Genomic DNA, 17,495 nt, shown 5'->3' on the forward strand with positions numbered 1-17,495 from the left:
ATTAGATCTGTTTGACTGACGCTGATTCTGATTGTAAAGTGACTTCTTCTGTTCTTTTCTTTGTGCTCCTGATGTGCAGATTGCAGATGGCGAGTCTCGGTACAAACAGCTGGAGAAAGAGTTCCAGCTGTTCAGAGAACAACAGAACATCAGACCCGAGTTCAGACTGCAGTCAGAGATCAACCTGCTCACCCTAGAGAAGGTAGGCAGCTGCTTTAGGAATAGTACTACCAGGAAAGACGGTAGTCATTATAATGAAATTAAAGTCAAAGTTACAGCAAAAGATTACAAAAGTAAAAAATTTCCAAACTTTATTTGTACATCACCTTTCTGTGCAGGTTTCCAGGTTTTCTTCACAGATAACAGATAAGCTGATAGGACAGAGGAAATGTACTATATCAACATATTACAAGATGAAATCAAATAAAACAAAAATAAAATTACACAATTTGCAATCTACAGGTTAGTTAGTGAAATAAACCAAGGTAAAGGTTAAAGGTAAAAGGGTTAAATAACATTAATACATTTTTGCAATAATAACTCTAACATAAGTAAAAATATAATAAAGCGATACTGAAAGAAATAAACTAAAAATGAAAAAAAAATGCAACACAATAAATATGCTGGGGAAAAAAGTAATCTGTAATCAAAAATAAATAAATAATCGGTGTTTTTCATTGTCAGGTGGAGCTGGAGAGGAAGCTGGAGTCCGCCACTAAATCCAAGCTACACTACAAGCAGCAGTGGGGGCGTGCCTTAAAGGAGCTGGCTCGGTTCAAACAGGTATGGTTCACCCAGAGAAGGATGTGATTCTTAAAGGAGGTGTTTACTGCAGAGTGCTAACCTTTTGTACCAGGATTACAGATTTAAAGGATTGGTTGTCTTAATGCATGTTTGCATGTTAGTATGGGCTGTAAAAGTGATGTATATACTGGTTGTCTAAGTATAAAAATATGGGCCAGTTGTTATCCCTGTTAAGTATGTAAATGTGTTTAAAAACTCTCACACAAGTCAAAGATAAAAAATAATTTTTCAGCAAATTACATTTATTTATTTTTGTTTTTAGAAAAGCCTGATGACACCTGAAGCTAAATGTTAATTACATTCCAATGTCTCTGCAAGTTGATATTCATAGGCAATTCCAGTATGTAATGAAATCACTAACCACATGGATGACAAGACTAGTAGTCCAGAATCTGGACAGGACAGGACAGAATGATGACAGCACGACCTGAAACTGACAAAAACAAAACCCAAACTTTACCAAATCAAATCAAATCAAATCAAATCACCTTTATTGTCACGTCACATGTGCAGGTACACTGGTACAGTACATGCGAGTGAAATTCTTGTGTGCAAGCTTCACAAGCAACAGAGTTGTGCAAAATACAATAACGTGCAACAAGCAAAATATAAAAATGGTTAATCTAAAAAGTAATAAATATATGTACCATATATAAAGGTATATACATTACTGAATGTGTGTACTAAATATGTTTTTCTACGTGTGTGTGTGTGTGTGTGTGTGTGTGTGTGAGTGTGTATATACATGTTTTACAAATGAAATAGAGTAAACAATAAAATAAGATATATAAAATATAAAATATACAGAGGTAGGTATGTGCAAAACAGTGGCATTAATGTACAGTATGGAGTGCATAATGTTGAAGTTCCAGTAGTGAGGGTGAGGTGTCTATGACGTGTTCAGCAGTCTGATGGCCTGGTGGAAAAAGCTGTCTCTCAGTCTGCTGGTACGGGACCGGATGCTGCAGAACCTCCTTCCTGATGGAAGTAGTCTGAAGAGTTTATGGCTGGGGTGACTGGAGTCCTTGATGATCCTCCCGCTTTCCTCAGGCACCGCTTCCTGTAGATGTCTTGGAGGAGGGAAGCTCACCTCCAATTATCCGTTCAGCACACCGCACTACTCTCTGGAGAGCTTTGCGGTTGTAAGCGGTGGTGTTGCCATACCAGGTGGTGATGCATCCAGTGAGGATGCTCTCAATGGCACAGCGATAGAAGGTCCTGAGGATGCGGGGGCTCATGCCGAATCTTTTCAGTCTCCTGAGAAAGAAGAGGCGCTGCTGCGCCTTCTTCACTGTCTTGTTTATGTGTACTGACCACGTAAGATCCTCAGCCAGATGTACACCAAGGAAGCGGAAGCTGCTCACTCTCTCCACAGCGGCGCCGTTGATGGTGCAGAGCAGATGAAGTCCCTGACCAGCTTCTCGAAGCATTTGCTCACGATGGGGGTCAGGGCTACAGGTCGCCAGTCGTTCAATGATGAGATGGTGGAGGATTTGGGTACAGGGACGATGGTGGCCATTTTGAAGCAGGCTGGGACTACAGACAGAGAGAGGGAAAGGTTGAAGATATGTGTAAACACTCCAGCCAGCTGAGCCGCGCATGACTTGAGGACGCGGCCGGGAATCCCGTCCGGACCAGTAGCTTTGCGTGGGTTCACTCTCCTGAAGTACCTCCGCACATCCTCCTCAGACACAGTGTGCGCACTGACGTCATCCGCGGTGCGCACACTGTCCGGTACCATTAAAACAAAGCGAGTGAGAGGAGCTGACCTCGGACCTTCCTGTCTTGACAGCAGTCATATTTCACAGCAGATAATTGTAGTTTTTCAGTGAGGGGATGCTGCAGGTTTTTAAATCTGCTGCTGGAGATGAGCTGACAGTGTTAGGACATGTAAGTGCTCTGTTTAAAGACGTAGAGTGAGCAGAGGAAACCAACCATAGCCCCACACACGTCACATCATACCGAGGATGCAGCAGCATGTAGATGTGTGATTGAGTTTTAAGGCAATTTAAAACTTACTGTAGACTTTAAATTACTGTCACCTTTTTTGGTATTGTCTCTTTATTTCCACAATCTAAAAATGTTCTTTTTAGATTAAGTGATTCTAAATTGGCTGTAGGTGTGAATGTGAGAGTGAATGTTTGGTTGTCATTCAGTGTGTTGGTCCAAATGCTGCGCCAGATTTCATCACCCTGCAGTTGGTCGCTAAGTTGAGTAATTCACTTTAGTTTAAAGATTATAGCACAAACATAATCTCAAAGTACTTTATATTGCAACATTAGGACCCTAAATAAAAACCCAGATATTAGACGGCGAACCACAAGAAGAGATTTCCATTAGAAACAGTCTCATTGAGCGGGAGCAACCATCGATTACCAGCTAGGGCGTGAAAAGAGAGGATAAAGGAGCGTAGAGAGATGACAAACAAAAAGGCCAGAAGTCAAACTACAAGAGAAACTGGACAAAAGGGGAAGGTGTGCAAAAAGTGGAGGAGTAATGTTTGGTGCATCGTGGGAAGTCCCCCAGCACCCTGAGCTCTATCGGCTTGAATGAATCACCTCATTTTTTTTATCGAAAAAGAACGTTTGAAACATTGTCTGTCTCCTGAACCCAAACAGGAGAGCATTTCAGAAAATGGACAAATGACCTTTTGGAGGGCATCTTGGGAAATTTTCATCAACGTATTCCAGACCATTGACTGTATCCATGCGCACGTCGTCTTTGTTTCGCTATTTTGTCTTTGTTTCGCTGCAGCTTGTAATTCTGATACATGAGAGCATCGACAGCAAAAGATGGAAATAGAAAACCGGAATTCAACTTTTAGTTAGTGACGTCTGCTGCTGCTCTACTCTAATAGGGACCATAACTTAAAAAATGACCATGACGTTGTATTTAATAAGGCATGAAAGCAGTCTTTTTGAAAACAGAGGAGTTGCTCTCTGCTGGTCATTAAAAAGATTTAAGGCACTTTCACGTTGCTACATGCATCTTTTACAGTATACACTCTGTGGTCACAAGCCCAAAAAGCATCAAAGTGTATATATCTATGCTGTTTGAGGATTAAGAGTGGATTTGTGTTGGTTTTGTGTCCTCACAAGTTTGGAAAGACACACGTGTGTGTTTGTATGTCTGAAGGAGAAAGAAAACGGGGGGGAGAACGAAGTGTGTTTTTACATTGGAGTCAAATATTTAGCAGAGTTGAAGTAGACGGCCATCAGTTCTTAACAGCCCATACACACTCATTCTCCTATCTTTGTGAGGACTCTGATTCACATATAACTACTAAATGCCTAAACCTAATACCAACCCAAACCCTGAAACCAAACCCTTTGAAGGTCTGTCACAAAGTGAGTGAGCACGTCATCACTCCACAGGCCTACAACTGAAACTTGTCCTCACAAGGGTAGACGTTTATGTGCACACACACAGCACTAAGTGGGGCTTTAGTCAGACTAAGCCTAATGTAAACACACGCAGACGCACAGACCTTATCTGACAAACTAATAACTGTTACCGACATTAACCAGCTGGAAAACTGGACGGACATTTTTCCTCCCCCTCGCTCTCCGTCTCTCTTTCATTTTTCCTTTTTACAGCAGCCTCTCGCCTCTTTTGTTTCCTCCTGTCTCCTTTTTTCTTCTTGTTTGACAGTTTCTCCTTCTCTTGCGCCTTCACTATTTATCACATTCAAACTTCTTCATCATTTTACTTCTCCCTTCTTTTCTTAATTTTGGCATTTAACTTTTTTGTAATCTTCACTCTTGCTTATTTTGCCTTCTTTCTCTTTTAGTTTCATCGTCATGCCTCACGTATCATTCCTTGTACCTCCTGTCTGCCTCCTTTTGGTTCGCCTTCCTTTTCTTTTCCCATCTTTGTTCTCACTTTTTTTTCTTTTGGTTTTTCCTCCCCATCCCTCCTTCCTCCCCTCTCTTAAGTGCCACATCATTGTAAAGAAAACACAGAGTGATTTATGCACCTCTAAGGGGGTTCAGCTCTGAGTGTCACCCCCCACCTATTAATCATCCCTGGGTTTGCGTTGAGCAATAAGCTAGTCAGGCGCTAACTATTCAGATGTCACACTCTCGCTTTTTATAAAATATCAGGCCTGTGTTTACACGACCATCTGTCTTGGTGCGCCGCGGTTTTTAAAGCCGCCGCTTGTTTGGTTTTTCTCGGCCTCTCCTCGCCTATTTATTCTCTCCTCTCAGCGCCTCGCATGGCGTGCTGTTTAGCTCAAGTCGGATCATAAAAATTCTTGTCCAAGGAATAATGTGCTTTTCTACCCAGGAGGTGCAAGCGGCTGGAGAATTAATGCCCACAGAGGACTGTGGTTTTAGATCAGAGGGTCGGCCCCTGCCTTTTTGAATTCAAAATATTGGGACAAGGAGCTTAAGTTGGTCCTTTCAAAGAAAAAATACTAGGGCACAAAGAGATTAAAGTTTTGGGACGAGAAGCTAAATTTGGAATTTTTAGAAGCTAGGTGTTGTGGGACAGAGAATTACACTTGGTCATTTTCTTGAAAAGAAAGAAGCAAACACTTCTTGGCCAGTTTATTTCAGCAGATCCAGCAGTAACACAGGCTTTGATACAAAATCCAAGTTTATGGAGGAAAAAAAGGGGCTGTTGCTGTTCTAATGTGACCTGAAGTCCACCATAGAAGTCAAATATAATCATAAGCCACAACATTAAAACCACCTGCCTGCGTCTGATGGACAAATTATGCAAAAGTGGGTTCTTTTTAATGCTTTTTATCAGCATTTCTAGGCCACTCAAGTACATTTTGCTTCACATTTTAGCAGTTTTTTTTTTTTTTTCTTCAAAGAATCTATTTTTAGGGTTGGGTACCGCTCACATTTGAACTGCTACTGGTGCCGTTGCTGGAATTTGCAGATCGCCCTTTTAAAAACCATTAATCTTATATTTTTAGATCGCAATTATTTATTAACAACAATAATAATAATAAGGTACTTTTTGTACTTTTGTGAGCTTAAAATGCTGTAAAACCTTGGAAAATTAATTGAAACTATAAACAGAATATAAAGAAATGCCCACTATGACTTTATGTCAAAACATCAGTGTATTGTGATGAAGAGACATCAATTGAAGTTGAGAAAGATCCAGGTAAAAAGAAAAATTAAAGGTTAAACGGAAGCATGCGTTCGGAAATATTTCAGCAGTTTTATCTACAATCATACAGTCTGTTGTGTATCAGTTTTGCAGTAACGTAAATCTACTTATATAAAAGTACACATAATGTACTCAGTAGTGCAGTTTTTAGTACATTACATGTGGAGATTCTCTCCAGATACTCCTACAATCAAAAAAGATGTGTGCTAGGTGATTCTAAATTGGCGTGAATGGTTGTCTGTCTCTCTGTGTTAGCCTGCCTCTCTGTGTGACCTGTCCAGGGTGCACTCAACCCTCTCGCCCTGTGATACCAGAGACATGTTCTGACCCCCAACCACCCTGAGTTGGATAAGTGGAAAAAACTTGATGGATTAGTGTTTCATTCAAAATATTGTGGACAACAGGAAGAACACAGGGTAGCATAGAATTAATTACAATGTGGCAATGCACAAACTTCTGCCACACAAGGTAACACTCTTCGCTCTTCTGGACCTTTTGAAGATGTAGCTGTAGAGTTGGAGTCGGTCATCACGATTAGGAGCTCAATACTCCACTGATTGTCACAGAGTATTTATTATTTTAAGTGCAGCATCTTCCATGTGCACGCATACCTGCAAATGCTTTTTATCTTACCACGTAGAAAAATGCAATCCTTTTCCATGGGAAACCAAAGACTTCTGTGGCAAAGAGTCTGCCTGGATTAAAGTTTTATAACAGGGTGTTGAAGGTCCATACTGATCATTCTCTGCTTGGACCAGTTAACCTCCATCATGTCTTGGTTTCATTGGTCATGTGATCTTACTGCTGAGTTCAGCTCCCCTCGGGGCCATCCAGACTAAAAGTGTCCTCTCTCATGACGCCGTGAGTGTGTTTGTATAAAACTGTCTGTCAAACAGCAGATGTAACATGTTGTCTGAGGGTATTTCAGTGTTACTGGTCTCAGTGGACACTCTGATGGTTCCCACTGGCCATTCCTGAAATATTATGGAGTCCCAGTGTGAGGGGTGTTGTCCCAGACAGCGAGGGTCAAAGGGTTTGATCGGTACTGAGAGCTTTTAAGGAATATTACACTACACATGATGAATTTTCTAATTTTTTCCACACAGTTGCTTTGCTGGATGGTTTTCAGTCCATCTGGAAGTAAACACGAGGCTGAAAACACATAAGCAAAGCAGGAAAGACAAACAGTGGTAGTTCCTAGAAGTTTAATATAAAGAGCCAAGCAGCTCCACTGGGAACCTGAATTTAACACAAATTGCAGACAGTTGGATTAGAAATGACGTTTTTGACCACTTGTCGGTCAGAGAGCTGGTAATGAACATCAGTTCTTTCTCAGGAACGGAAACCTCAAATGGAGCCAAAAGAATGTGTCAAACAATGAAAAATGGGAAAGACTCTACTATAACCATTGTTAATAAATGGTAAATTGACCGTTAATTAAACTTCAGTTGCCTCTCTCCTTGCGACAGCTGAGCTAGGCTTCGGTCCAGCCCCCCCCACCACAGCTCCGAAATGGAATAAGCTGTTAGGAAGCTGGTTGGATATTAACAGTGAAAATTGTTTTTTAGAGCATTTTCTGGATGGTTATGGTTATTATAAAGTTGAGGCTGATTTTTATCATTTTTGTTTTTTCACTCAGGTTTAGTTTGGTTAAGTCCAGGAAAACGTTGCTGTTTAAAGTTAAGTGAGCCTGGTTTTGCCCCAGGAATAGACTAAGGCTCTGTATTTGCCTTCTGACACCAGGCATGCTTGAGGCAGGGTTGGAAAGACATGGGTGCACGAGCAGTTTAGTCTCTACCTGCTTTTCACTTTTAGTTTGATGCAGTAATACAGAGATTCTCCGATGACAGAGGGAGATTTTGTGACAGTTGGAAAAGATGACTTTCTTAGATCATTTGGAAAAACGCTTCACGATCACTTTGTTTGCCGCTTTGAATTCTTGTTCTACAACAACAGGGATGGGCTTTATTTTTTATTTCTGGTCTTTACTGCAGTGAGTTTTAAGCTTAGGGCTGTGTTGACATCACAGTTTAGGTGAATGACTAATGTGTTGGGCATAACTGTGGTTTTAAGTGATTGGCATGGTTCAGAGTTGGTCTTACAAAAAGCCCGATCACTGCTTTACACACTCGTCTGCATGTTGTCACTGTTTGTGCTGTTCTTTCTTCAGCTCACTGTGGTGACAGAAGTTATAACATGCAAACAGCTAAAGTGAAACATTGTAAATTTGAAAGCTGATTTCACTCAGATTGTTGAGTGTTTGGTCCCATAATTTATTTTCAAAGCACTTAGTTCTTGTATTGCTGCTTGTGGTAAAGATTGAACAAATAGGAACTTCAGCTTTAACTAGGTATCACAACTCAGATATTTCAGTGCTACTAATAAATTGAAACTTCACTTCAAAGGTTGAATACAAACCCATTGGTTAATGTTAAATGTTTTGGTCTCCATTATAAACGGACCACATTCTTCAACTCTGCTCCTGCAGCTTTTATCTCGTGCTTATCGGTCTTAAACCTCCACTCTGCATGTCCCTGCAGCCTGAACATACGGACCTTAACCCTTCAAACACAGCAGATATAACAGAGCTGCAGGGTTGTTTAACCCTCTGTTGCAATGATCTCGTCTCCTCAGTGCTGCATTTAATTAGTGAGGTTGAAAAGCCTGCAAACATTACACTATTGAGGCTGCTGGTTGTGATATTGACTTAATAATTATATATGGTAAGAGTTCTCAAGATGAAATTGATGACTTCAATCCTGAAAACTTGTTGATCTGTTTGTATATTCAAAAACATTTTATTCCAGTTTTATTTCCTAAAATTGGCAAATTTCTCATCAGTCCACTTCTTCAATAAATAAAACTTGCTGATATATATTTTTTTTCATGTGAGGAGGTCAAACAATGTAAGTTGCACATTTTCTGAGAACATCTGTGAGTCCTTATTACTTAAACTCCACTTTGTTTTTCTCCAGACAGCCAAAATGTGGGTTAAGTGATTTACAAAACTGCCCTTGAACCCTCTTGTGTGTGAAGCTCACCCAGCTTCTTATGGAAACCAGACATTTTGTATATGCAGCTAGGAACCCTCGTTTATCTCTAATCATCCTCATTTCCTTAGTTTTTTATCCGTCATGTCTCTAAACAAGCTCGCAGAGCGCTGGTGAAAAACTCCCCCTGAACTCCCACAGGTGGCGAGCTGCTCAGAAAACTTCATGTGATTATAGAAAAGTGTGTCCACATGTAAGCGATGGGATGAAAGTGTTTGTACGAGGCATCCCCCCCACCCCCAATACCATCGCCCAGCTGCTCAAGACTTCTGACAGTACAGGCGAGTAATGGAGGGTCAGACAGCGGGGGAGGAGAAGTCATTCTCGGAGCATCCATCCCAGAAACCAGCATCCAGCCTGGTCTTCATCTCCAGGCTCACAGCGGTTTTTTTAGCTGTTGATAAAGGAGAAGTGAAGGCTGGATGTTGTGTTATGGTTCAGTGGTCGTGGATATCATTTTATCTCAGTTTATATTTTCGGCCTGTTTAAACATTTCATTTGAATGTATTTCAGGAATCAGGAACTTAACATGGATGCTCTTTTATTCAAACAGTCTGATATAATAGACACAGCTATATATTCAGAGATTTCGATACAGCAGTACCACTAATGTTGAAAAATGAAAAATAGGCCAATACAACATCTATAAAACTGGAAATTCCAAGTCCAACTTTCTTTCTGTCGTGATTTTTGATTGTTCAATGTTTTGTGATTTGAACCACACCAGTGGGCTTCACAAGGTAGATGCTCTACACAAGATGCTCGTAGTCTGTCGATTACATCAAAGGATGTAAAAAGGCCCAGGAGGAGGCCTCAGGGCAGACCCAGGACACGCTGCAGAGATTACATCTCTCAGCTGGCCTGGGAACGCCTTGGTGTTCCCCCGGACAAGCTGCAGGAGGTGGCCGGGGAGAGGGAGGTCTGGACTTCTCTGCTTAGGCTGGATGGATGTAAAAAAGTTTTGGTTGAGCAGTAAGGTCATGTTTATACACCACGGACAAGTAGTTGTGGCTATTATATTTTATTAAATGCACCTGAAGGTCGTAGTTGATGCATCATAGATAAATGACCAGTCGCAAAAAACACTTGAAGAGTAGGTGAAGTCCACTTGGAACCTCATGTTCACGCTCTTTTAACGAAATTTACAATACTGTCTGTCACTCAAAAGGACCCTTGCATAATCATGGAGAAATACAAATTATCTTACATCGCTGCGTGATTGTGGATTTTTTAGTAATCTTATCTGCAAAGAGATGACACTTCTGAGTAGAGGCTGAGATTGCTTTCATTAATTTAATCTCTTTTGGTGACCGAAGCTTTTTTATTTCTTTTTTTTTATTTAATGAACAATACCAAAAACCTCAAAAAATTGGCATTTGCCCCTAGAGTCAAAGCATACCTTGAGCTTTCTTCTACATGGGTTTTGTGAAGTGAAGTTTCTCCTTTGGTTACCTCAGCTGATGCTAAGATTTTAATTGGGAGTGAGCAGGAGGAACAGGATCAGAAATGAGTATAACAGAAGGATAGATGGACAGATCAAATCAACAAGACATCAGGACAGCAGAAAGAGTGAACGGGAAGGTTTACAAGATGGTAGCGAGACCTGCTATGATGCATGAACGACAGGAAGTCGAGCTGGAGGTGGGAGAAGTTGAAGATGCTTAGATTTTTATTGGGAGTGACCCGAAGGGACAAGATTAGAACCTCAACAGCTCAGGTTGAGGTTTGAGGGGCATGTTTGAGATGGTTTGGACATGTGCAGAGGAGGGATGGTGGATATATTGGGAAAGAGTGTTGAAGATGGTTCTGCCAGGTTGGAGGAAAAAAGGAAGACCACAGAGAAGTTCATGGATGTCGTGAAGGAGGACATGCAGAGAGTTGGTGTGATAGGGTTGGGTGCTAAGGATAGGGCGAGATGAAGGGAGATGATCTGCTGTGGCAACCTCTAAAGGGAGCTGAACAGAAAAAGGAACCAAAGTAATAATTTTATACAGATTATTTTGTTTTTATAATTGGTGGAAGCCAAAATCAGATTAATTGTGTTGCCTTATATTTAGTTTACAATCCGTGGCCATTGGTCTCCCTTCATCCAGGACTATGTCAGATACACTGTGTGTATCTGACAGGATACATTTTGTTAGAAATGTCCATGTGGTTATTTTGATGCTGTCAGCTGTGATTCAGAGCCTAACTGTGTAATATCTGCTTCAGAGTCCTGACTTTTAGCTACTTTTCTCTGTGCCCCCCATTCCTCCTACCCCCCTGTTGAGGCCTCGGTATCACCTCGTCCTCTGATTGTTTCAGGACTCGGCCTCAGGTTGTCCTTGGCAGCGGGCACTAGAGAAAATGTTTAGCCTGTTTGTTTTTCTAGTAATTAGCCCTAAAACGGCCTGTAATACAGACTGTTAATGGTCCACAGAGAGCTGAGCCTGTGTCAACACACTGGTGTGTGTGTGTGTGTGTGTGTGTGTGTGTGTGTGTGTGTGTGTGTGTGTGTGTGTGTGTGTGTGTGTGTGTGTGTGTGTGTGTGTGTGTGTGTGTGTGTGTGTGTGTGTGTGTGTGTGTGTGTGTGTGTGTGTGTGTGTGTGTGTGTGTGTGTGAGAGAGAGGGAGAGATGGTGTGTTTTTTCTGTGAGGAGGCGATCAGCCGTGTGAAAGTGGAAGCTTTCTGTGTGTGTGTAATGTGAAAATGTTGGTTTTCCCATCCAGAATGAGCCGGCTGCTCGATCTGCTCTCTATCAGCCGAGCGCACAGACAGATTCCAGCCTCTCCGATCACCTCCCCACTGCCTGCGCTCTGCTGCTCGCACTCTTCCTCATTATTGCGCTGTCAGCTGAGTATGGGATGGTCATGTTGCTCGGCCTATTAAAGATATTTTAACAACTGCTTTTAGTGGTTAAATTTAGAGGATCGCCTTCGACCTTTGGTGCACCTTCTCCATGAGATCATGGTCAACCTGCACCGTAACTAATGGATACTAAGAAAATAAAGCTGCAGTTAGTCAGTAAATCCATTAGCTCATCAATGGAAAGTTATTGTCCATTATTTTGATACATGATTACATATTAATCATCAAGCTTTTGTTCCCATTTTACAATTCCTCTGAACTTTCTGCTCTTTTTGGCCTCATTTCTGTAAATTTAAAGACTTTTGGATTTTGTTCTCTAAAAATGTAAACTGTCGTCTGATTCCAAAAGGGAAAAAAGATGCACTCCTAAACCAAAACCTCACACCAGACTCCAGTGAAACTCTTTCTGCTGGGAGAAAAACAAAAGAGTCATAGTTTGAGTACATCAAAAACAAAGTGCTTAACCGTCACATAACCACAGACTGCCGTTCGCTTAGGGAGCATTAACAATTGTCACCATTTGCTGCTTTTATTTGCCTTTCAATTATGATTAATTCAATATTTTGGAAGTTAGTTAGACAAAACAGCTTTCACTGTTTTCATAGACCTTTGATCCATCTGTTTTCTGAACAGCTGATCTGATTCAGGGTTGCATTGAGCTGGAGCCTGTCCCAGCTCATTTTGGCAAGCTTGGTCAGAGATGCAGGGTAAACCCTGGACAGATCGCCGGCCCTTCGTAGGGCTAACACAGAGAAACAGACAAACATTCTGGTTCACATTCATGCCTACGGTCAATTTTGAATCACCGATTAATCAAATGTGCCAATCTGTGGATAGTGGGAGGCAGCTGACATACCCAGAGAGCACAAGGAGGTGCAGCAAGAACATGAAATTCCCCTGTGAAAATCATTTATTTAAAAATATTTTAAAAATCAGTCACCTAATAAATCAACATAATTTTTAGTTTAAGCCGTAAAAGAGAGCCTCTCAGTTTTTTCATTATAAGAAAAAAAAGCCAATTACCAAAAAAAAACCCCCAAAAGTGTTGATTGTCATAGCTTCCTACTGTTTGCCCTTCAACGATCAGATATTAAATATTTTGGTCTGTTTGTCAGATAGAACAGTGGACAACCTCCAGATCTTCAGCACAGCATGAAGATAATAAACAGGCTACCACATAAAGCTAAAAAGCACATAAAGCTGCCATAACCCAAAACCAGTGGCCAGTTTGATGTTTCTAAATGACTAATTACTCTTTAGTTCATTTGTTTAATTTAAATCTTTATATTTGTTTTTGGACTGTTACACAAATCAGACGTCACTGCTGGATGTTTTACAGACCAAACAACAATCCCATGATCATGAAATTAGTCATTAGTTAATAATTAGTTAATTTTTAAAAATGGTTTAACTGATTAACTATAACTTTAAACCTTCAGCGGTAACTAATTACCAAATATGAGAATTTACCACTTTTCTGGATCATCATTTCTTGCCACATAATTCGTTCTCAAATTTGCTTAATAAAAAAAAATAAGTGTTAGCGGCAGCCCTCCACTGGGGTTATGAGTAATTTTGATGACTTGCTGACCCTCTGCTAGTGCTGGAAACATTCACACATCCTCCCAGGGTTCACGTGTAGCCAGTAACATCACTTTATGCTTTTGTATGTTGAGATTTCTCATTATTTTTCTCCCATTTTATTATTTTATTGACCAAAAAAAGACTTTCTACTTTTTAAATCTAGATTATTTGATGATTTCTTTACATTTAATTATGTCTTAAATACTGTTTGAAAGCGCAAGGTTTTAAAAGCACATGCTATTTTTTTCCCTTGTCGTAGACAGTAGGTTCATATGTTGGACTCATGTCATCATCTTCAATCTTTTATGTTCTTATATCAGATTTTTTTGTTCTGCAGGTTGTTGGATGTATAACCTGCAGCCTTTAAATAATAACTCTTTAAATTTATAATTAAAGGTCTGAAGGAACGCCACATTTGTTTTCTCCCTTCAGACCGTTGTTGTTGATTTATGAGCGTCCAGCTGACTCGGCTCAGATTGCTGTTCGGGACGGTTTTGGGAACTCTGAGCTGGAGGCCCGAGCAGCTGAGAGAAATACGGCTTTTGGACATTTTTTATTAAGTTTCCTTTGAGTTCTCACCGCATTGCTGTTGGTCTCCGTGTGAATTCTCTCGAAGCCCTGCGGCATTTTTCTCAGGCCAGCTTTATGAAAATGTGAAACCAGACAAATTTATCACCACACTGCTCTGTGTGTAATTTGGAAAAACACTTTCTTGGCATCTGAACTCACACATTTCAGCGCACGGGTCAGAGGGTTATTTTCAAATATTCTCAGTTCAGATCTGATCAGTTGACCGGTGTTTGAATGCCAAGGTTCAAGTCAAACGTGTTGGAAGTCACAGTGAAGATCTTGAGGTTATGTGAGGTGAACGAGAACCTGAGTCTGATTCTGCTCACATTTAACAAATATTCACAGCTTCATAGTTTCTCTTGTTTTGTTTGGTTTTTTTTGCAGCGGGAGCAGGAAAATGCCATGACGCGTCTGAAGAAACAACAGGCCGAGCTCGAAGCCATGAGGCTGCGTTACCTAGCAACAGAGGAGAAGGAGGCGGTCCGACAGGACAGACAGGAGCTGGACAGCATCAAGAACGAGCTCAACAGGTGATGGTGATGATCAAGTTCAACAGACTTGGGGTGTCTTTCTGTTACGTGGCTGCACTTATCCCAACATCAGCAACCGCAAAAATCAGCTCAGCCAACCCAGAGTTTCCCAATCTAGCCGTGAGCACGCTCACACGAAACAGCTGAAACATAATAGAGAATGACAGGAGTAAAGCTATCTGCACACTTAAGACTGTAAATGCCTCTGTAGACAAAGTTCACTATAAGCCAGCAAACAGCTGTTAGCAATTAATTTTTTTTAAATTACAGCCAACAGGGAAAAAAAAATAAAGTTGCACCTAAAACATAAATGAATAAAATTCAGTTTCTTACTTGCGCAACTTTTCAGAGGACTGATACATCCTTTGGCAATAGCTTTTTCTCATCTTGAACATAAAAGTTTTGCAAATCTGCAGCATAAGATACCACGACAACGTGCTCTGGAACCACATTTGTAATAATAAAATCTGAGGGCTTGAACCTAAAAGTATATCGCCCCAAATCCTGCTTCAAAGTACAGATTCCTGTAAGGCATTTTGCTTTCTTCAACAGGTTAAAACAGCAAGATGACAGATTAGGCCCCACCCCCTCTGTGCTTGACCCCGCCCCCGGTCTGGCTCTGAGCGAGAGCGCTGAGGAGCACCTGAGTCGCCTGTTGGAAGAGAGAGACGCGTTGCTAAGGACTGGAGTTTACACCCACGAAGACCGAATCATCGCCGAGCTCAACAGGCAGATACAGGAAGCCATGACGGACAGAGGGAAGCTCTGACCGCTGCTGCAGCCGTCCAATCAGAGTCTGAGTCACACCTGAGGCTGCAGGTAAATCGGCTACCTGTTTGAATCCAGTTCGAAACCTGAGTCCGATTTGATCACATCTTTCTAATTCTTCAGAAAGAAAACACAAACAGGCGACACATTTGTTGTAATTGGGTAACATTTAAATAGACCCTTTCTGATAATATCCAGCTTATATTTTTATATTTGGAAAATACTACAACAGCTTTTCATGATTTACAGTTCAAAGTAATCCCTGTAACCTGCATCCCCTCGGCTCATCTGAAACGCGCTGTTTTAGCTCCTCCCCGTTCAGGACCACCCTCACTTTCAGACACACACGGGCGAAGCAGAGCCTGAGGGCTCCAAACGACCACAGACCACGTCAGTCTGAAAGATGTTTATTCAGCAGATCCCGACTGCTGAATAAACATCTTTCCTCTGTGCTACATATTTCACAATCAGACGTTAAATTTTTCATTATTATGGTATTCATGTATAACACATAAATAATTAATGTTAACCTAGACCTTTGTGCATTTGTGCAGATCTGTGCTGTGTTACATTTTGATTAAATGTAAAACAGTTTGCCTCTGTATTTCTCACATAAAGCAGTGAGACGTGCACGATGGTCCTTATAAGACAATTACCGAGCAGTTTAAAGTCAGTGCAGCATATTATTGAATTATTGCGCTCTCTGCAAGTATTTTTATATTTTAAACAAGGACTTGAGCCTCCTGTGCTGGCAGTGATATGTCACATGTACCTTAATCATGGAGTTTAATGTAGTACAGTGTGTAAAGTTCCATATCAGCAACGTCTATATGGAAAAAGGCAGCTTTCCTACGATTGGCTGCCACTTTAACACAAAGATCAACAGCATGCAGCTTCTATGGCTTCTGTGTCTGAGATAACTGTATGAGGGATGCCCCCTCTCTGTGACATCATACAGAGCAAACAGTAAAAAAAAACTGTGATATTAAGTGTTCAAAGCATTCTGAAGTCAGAGCTTTTAGGTACATGCGCTGACCTTGTTATTTAAAACTCTTACCAACCTCATTATGAACCAATAGAATAGCTGTGATAGAAAATATAGCTACTTAAAACCTGAATGAGATCTTTTTCTCATGTGTGCCAAAATCTGTCTCCAAACAGAACTCAAGCGCATGATGGTGGATGAACTCTCCTGATGCTTCGACAGTGTCTGTTACATAAATCAACCTCTATTTAAAATCCGTCTGTTTATCTGTGAACGAGTGAGTATTGTATAAAAACTCTGAATGTGCTTTTAAAAGCATCATCCTGCTGATTTTCAGTGTTTTACCTTTAAAATGACAAATGCATCACATTCAAGGACACTTCAACATTCAATGAGTGTTTGTTAGTGTATTAACTGTGTAAATAGATTCGTCCTTCATTTGTTGTGTCAGTGAACGCACCACAAGCTCAAACAATGACGAATTAATTGTTAGATTTCTTCCTTTATTTCATGTTTTGTGAATATCTGAAAAAGATATTCGGTTTAGTTTTACAGAGGATCAGGAAATTTTTTTCACTCCATGCAGATTAATTTATTTTGTTGAAGTTATTATGCTCATTTTTACATAAATGGTTGCTTAGGAGGCAGAGAATAAATTATAATATAATAAAAACTGAGCTTTTGACTTTTGGATCTTGTTAAAATCAACAAGATCGGAAGTTTCTGTACTAAAAACAGGAAACCAGCAGAGTGATCCTTTAAAGCCTGAAGCATTACTGAGTAAATGTTCTTTTTAAGTTATTAGAGACTCTGATGAGCCTGTGTGCAGTGTTGAGGAGTTTTTCTGTGTGACAGCAGGTGGCGCTGTAGCCTCAGAAACTCTCCTGCAAACACTGAGATCTAATTTATTTTTTAATGATCAGAGACGACTGATCTGTGTGCACGTCTGGAATAAATTATTTTGAGAGAAAAGCTGCTGTGTGTCTTTCATTAGTGTTTTTTTTAAAGAGCAGGTCAGTATGTTTACTCATCATTACAAATGTTAAATTCTCATGAAACCGTTTCTGTTTAAATAAATTCATTTCTCTGTTCGCCAGTAAATGTAAATACGAGAATATTTCATTGGAGTCCTGAATGTGATTTTATTCTAAACCAAATGAGGAGGAAGAATTGCAGATGATTTAAAAATGAATCTATAACTGCTGTTGCTCATTGGACTGTTTGGAGTAC

General features: G+C 40.5%; 1 protein-coding gene across 3 annotated transcripts in view; it reads left to right on the top strand.

The window, feature by feature from the left end:
* The window catches only part of LOC116313572 (centrosomal protein of 120 kDa), a 32,163-nt gene extending 14,932 nt beyond the window's left edge, over positions 1 to 17,231 (top strand). For all 3 annotated transcript variants that reach the window (XM_031731320.2, XM_039621326.1, XM_031731321.2), the window contains exons 17-21: positions 80 to 202; positions 685 to 783; positions 14,367 to 14,512; positions 15,065 to 15,331; positions 16,442 to 17,231. In XM_031731320.2, coding sequence (XP_031587180.1) covers positions 80 to 202; positions 685 to 783; positions 14,367 to 14,512; positions 15,065 to 15,281 — 585 coding nt within the window. In that variant the 3' untranslated portion in view covers positions 15,282 to 15,331; positions 16,442 to 17,231. The remainder of the gene's footprint in view (positions 1 to 79; positions 203 to 684; positions 784 to 14,366; positions 14,513 to 15,064; positions 15,332 to 16,441) is intronic.
* Positions 17,232 to 17,495: the final 264 nt, after the last annotated feature.

This window comes from Oreochromis aureus, linkage group 12 (genome assembly GCF_013358895.1).
Source record: "Oreochromis aureus strain Israel breed Guangdong linkage group 12, ZZ_aureus, whole genome shotgun sequence".
In the NCBI taxonomy this organism is placed as follows: Eukaryota; Metazoa; Chordata; class Actinopteri; order Cichliformes; family Cichlidae; genus Oreochromis; species Oreochromis aureus.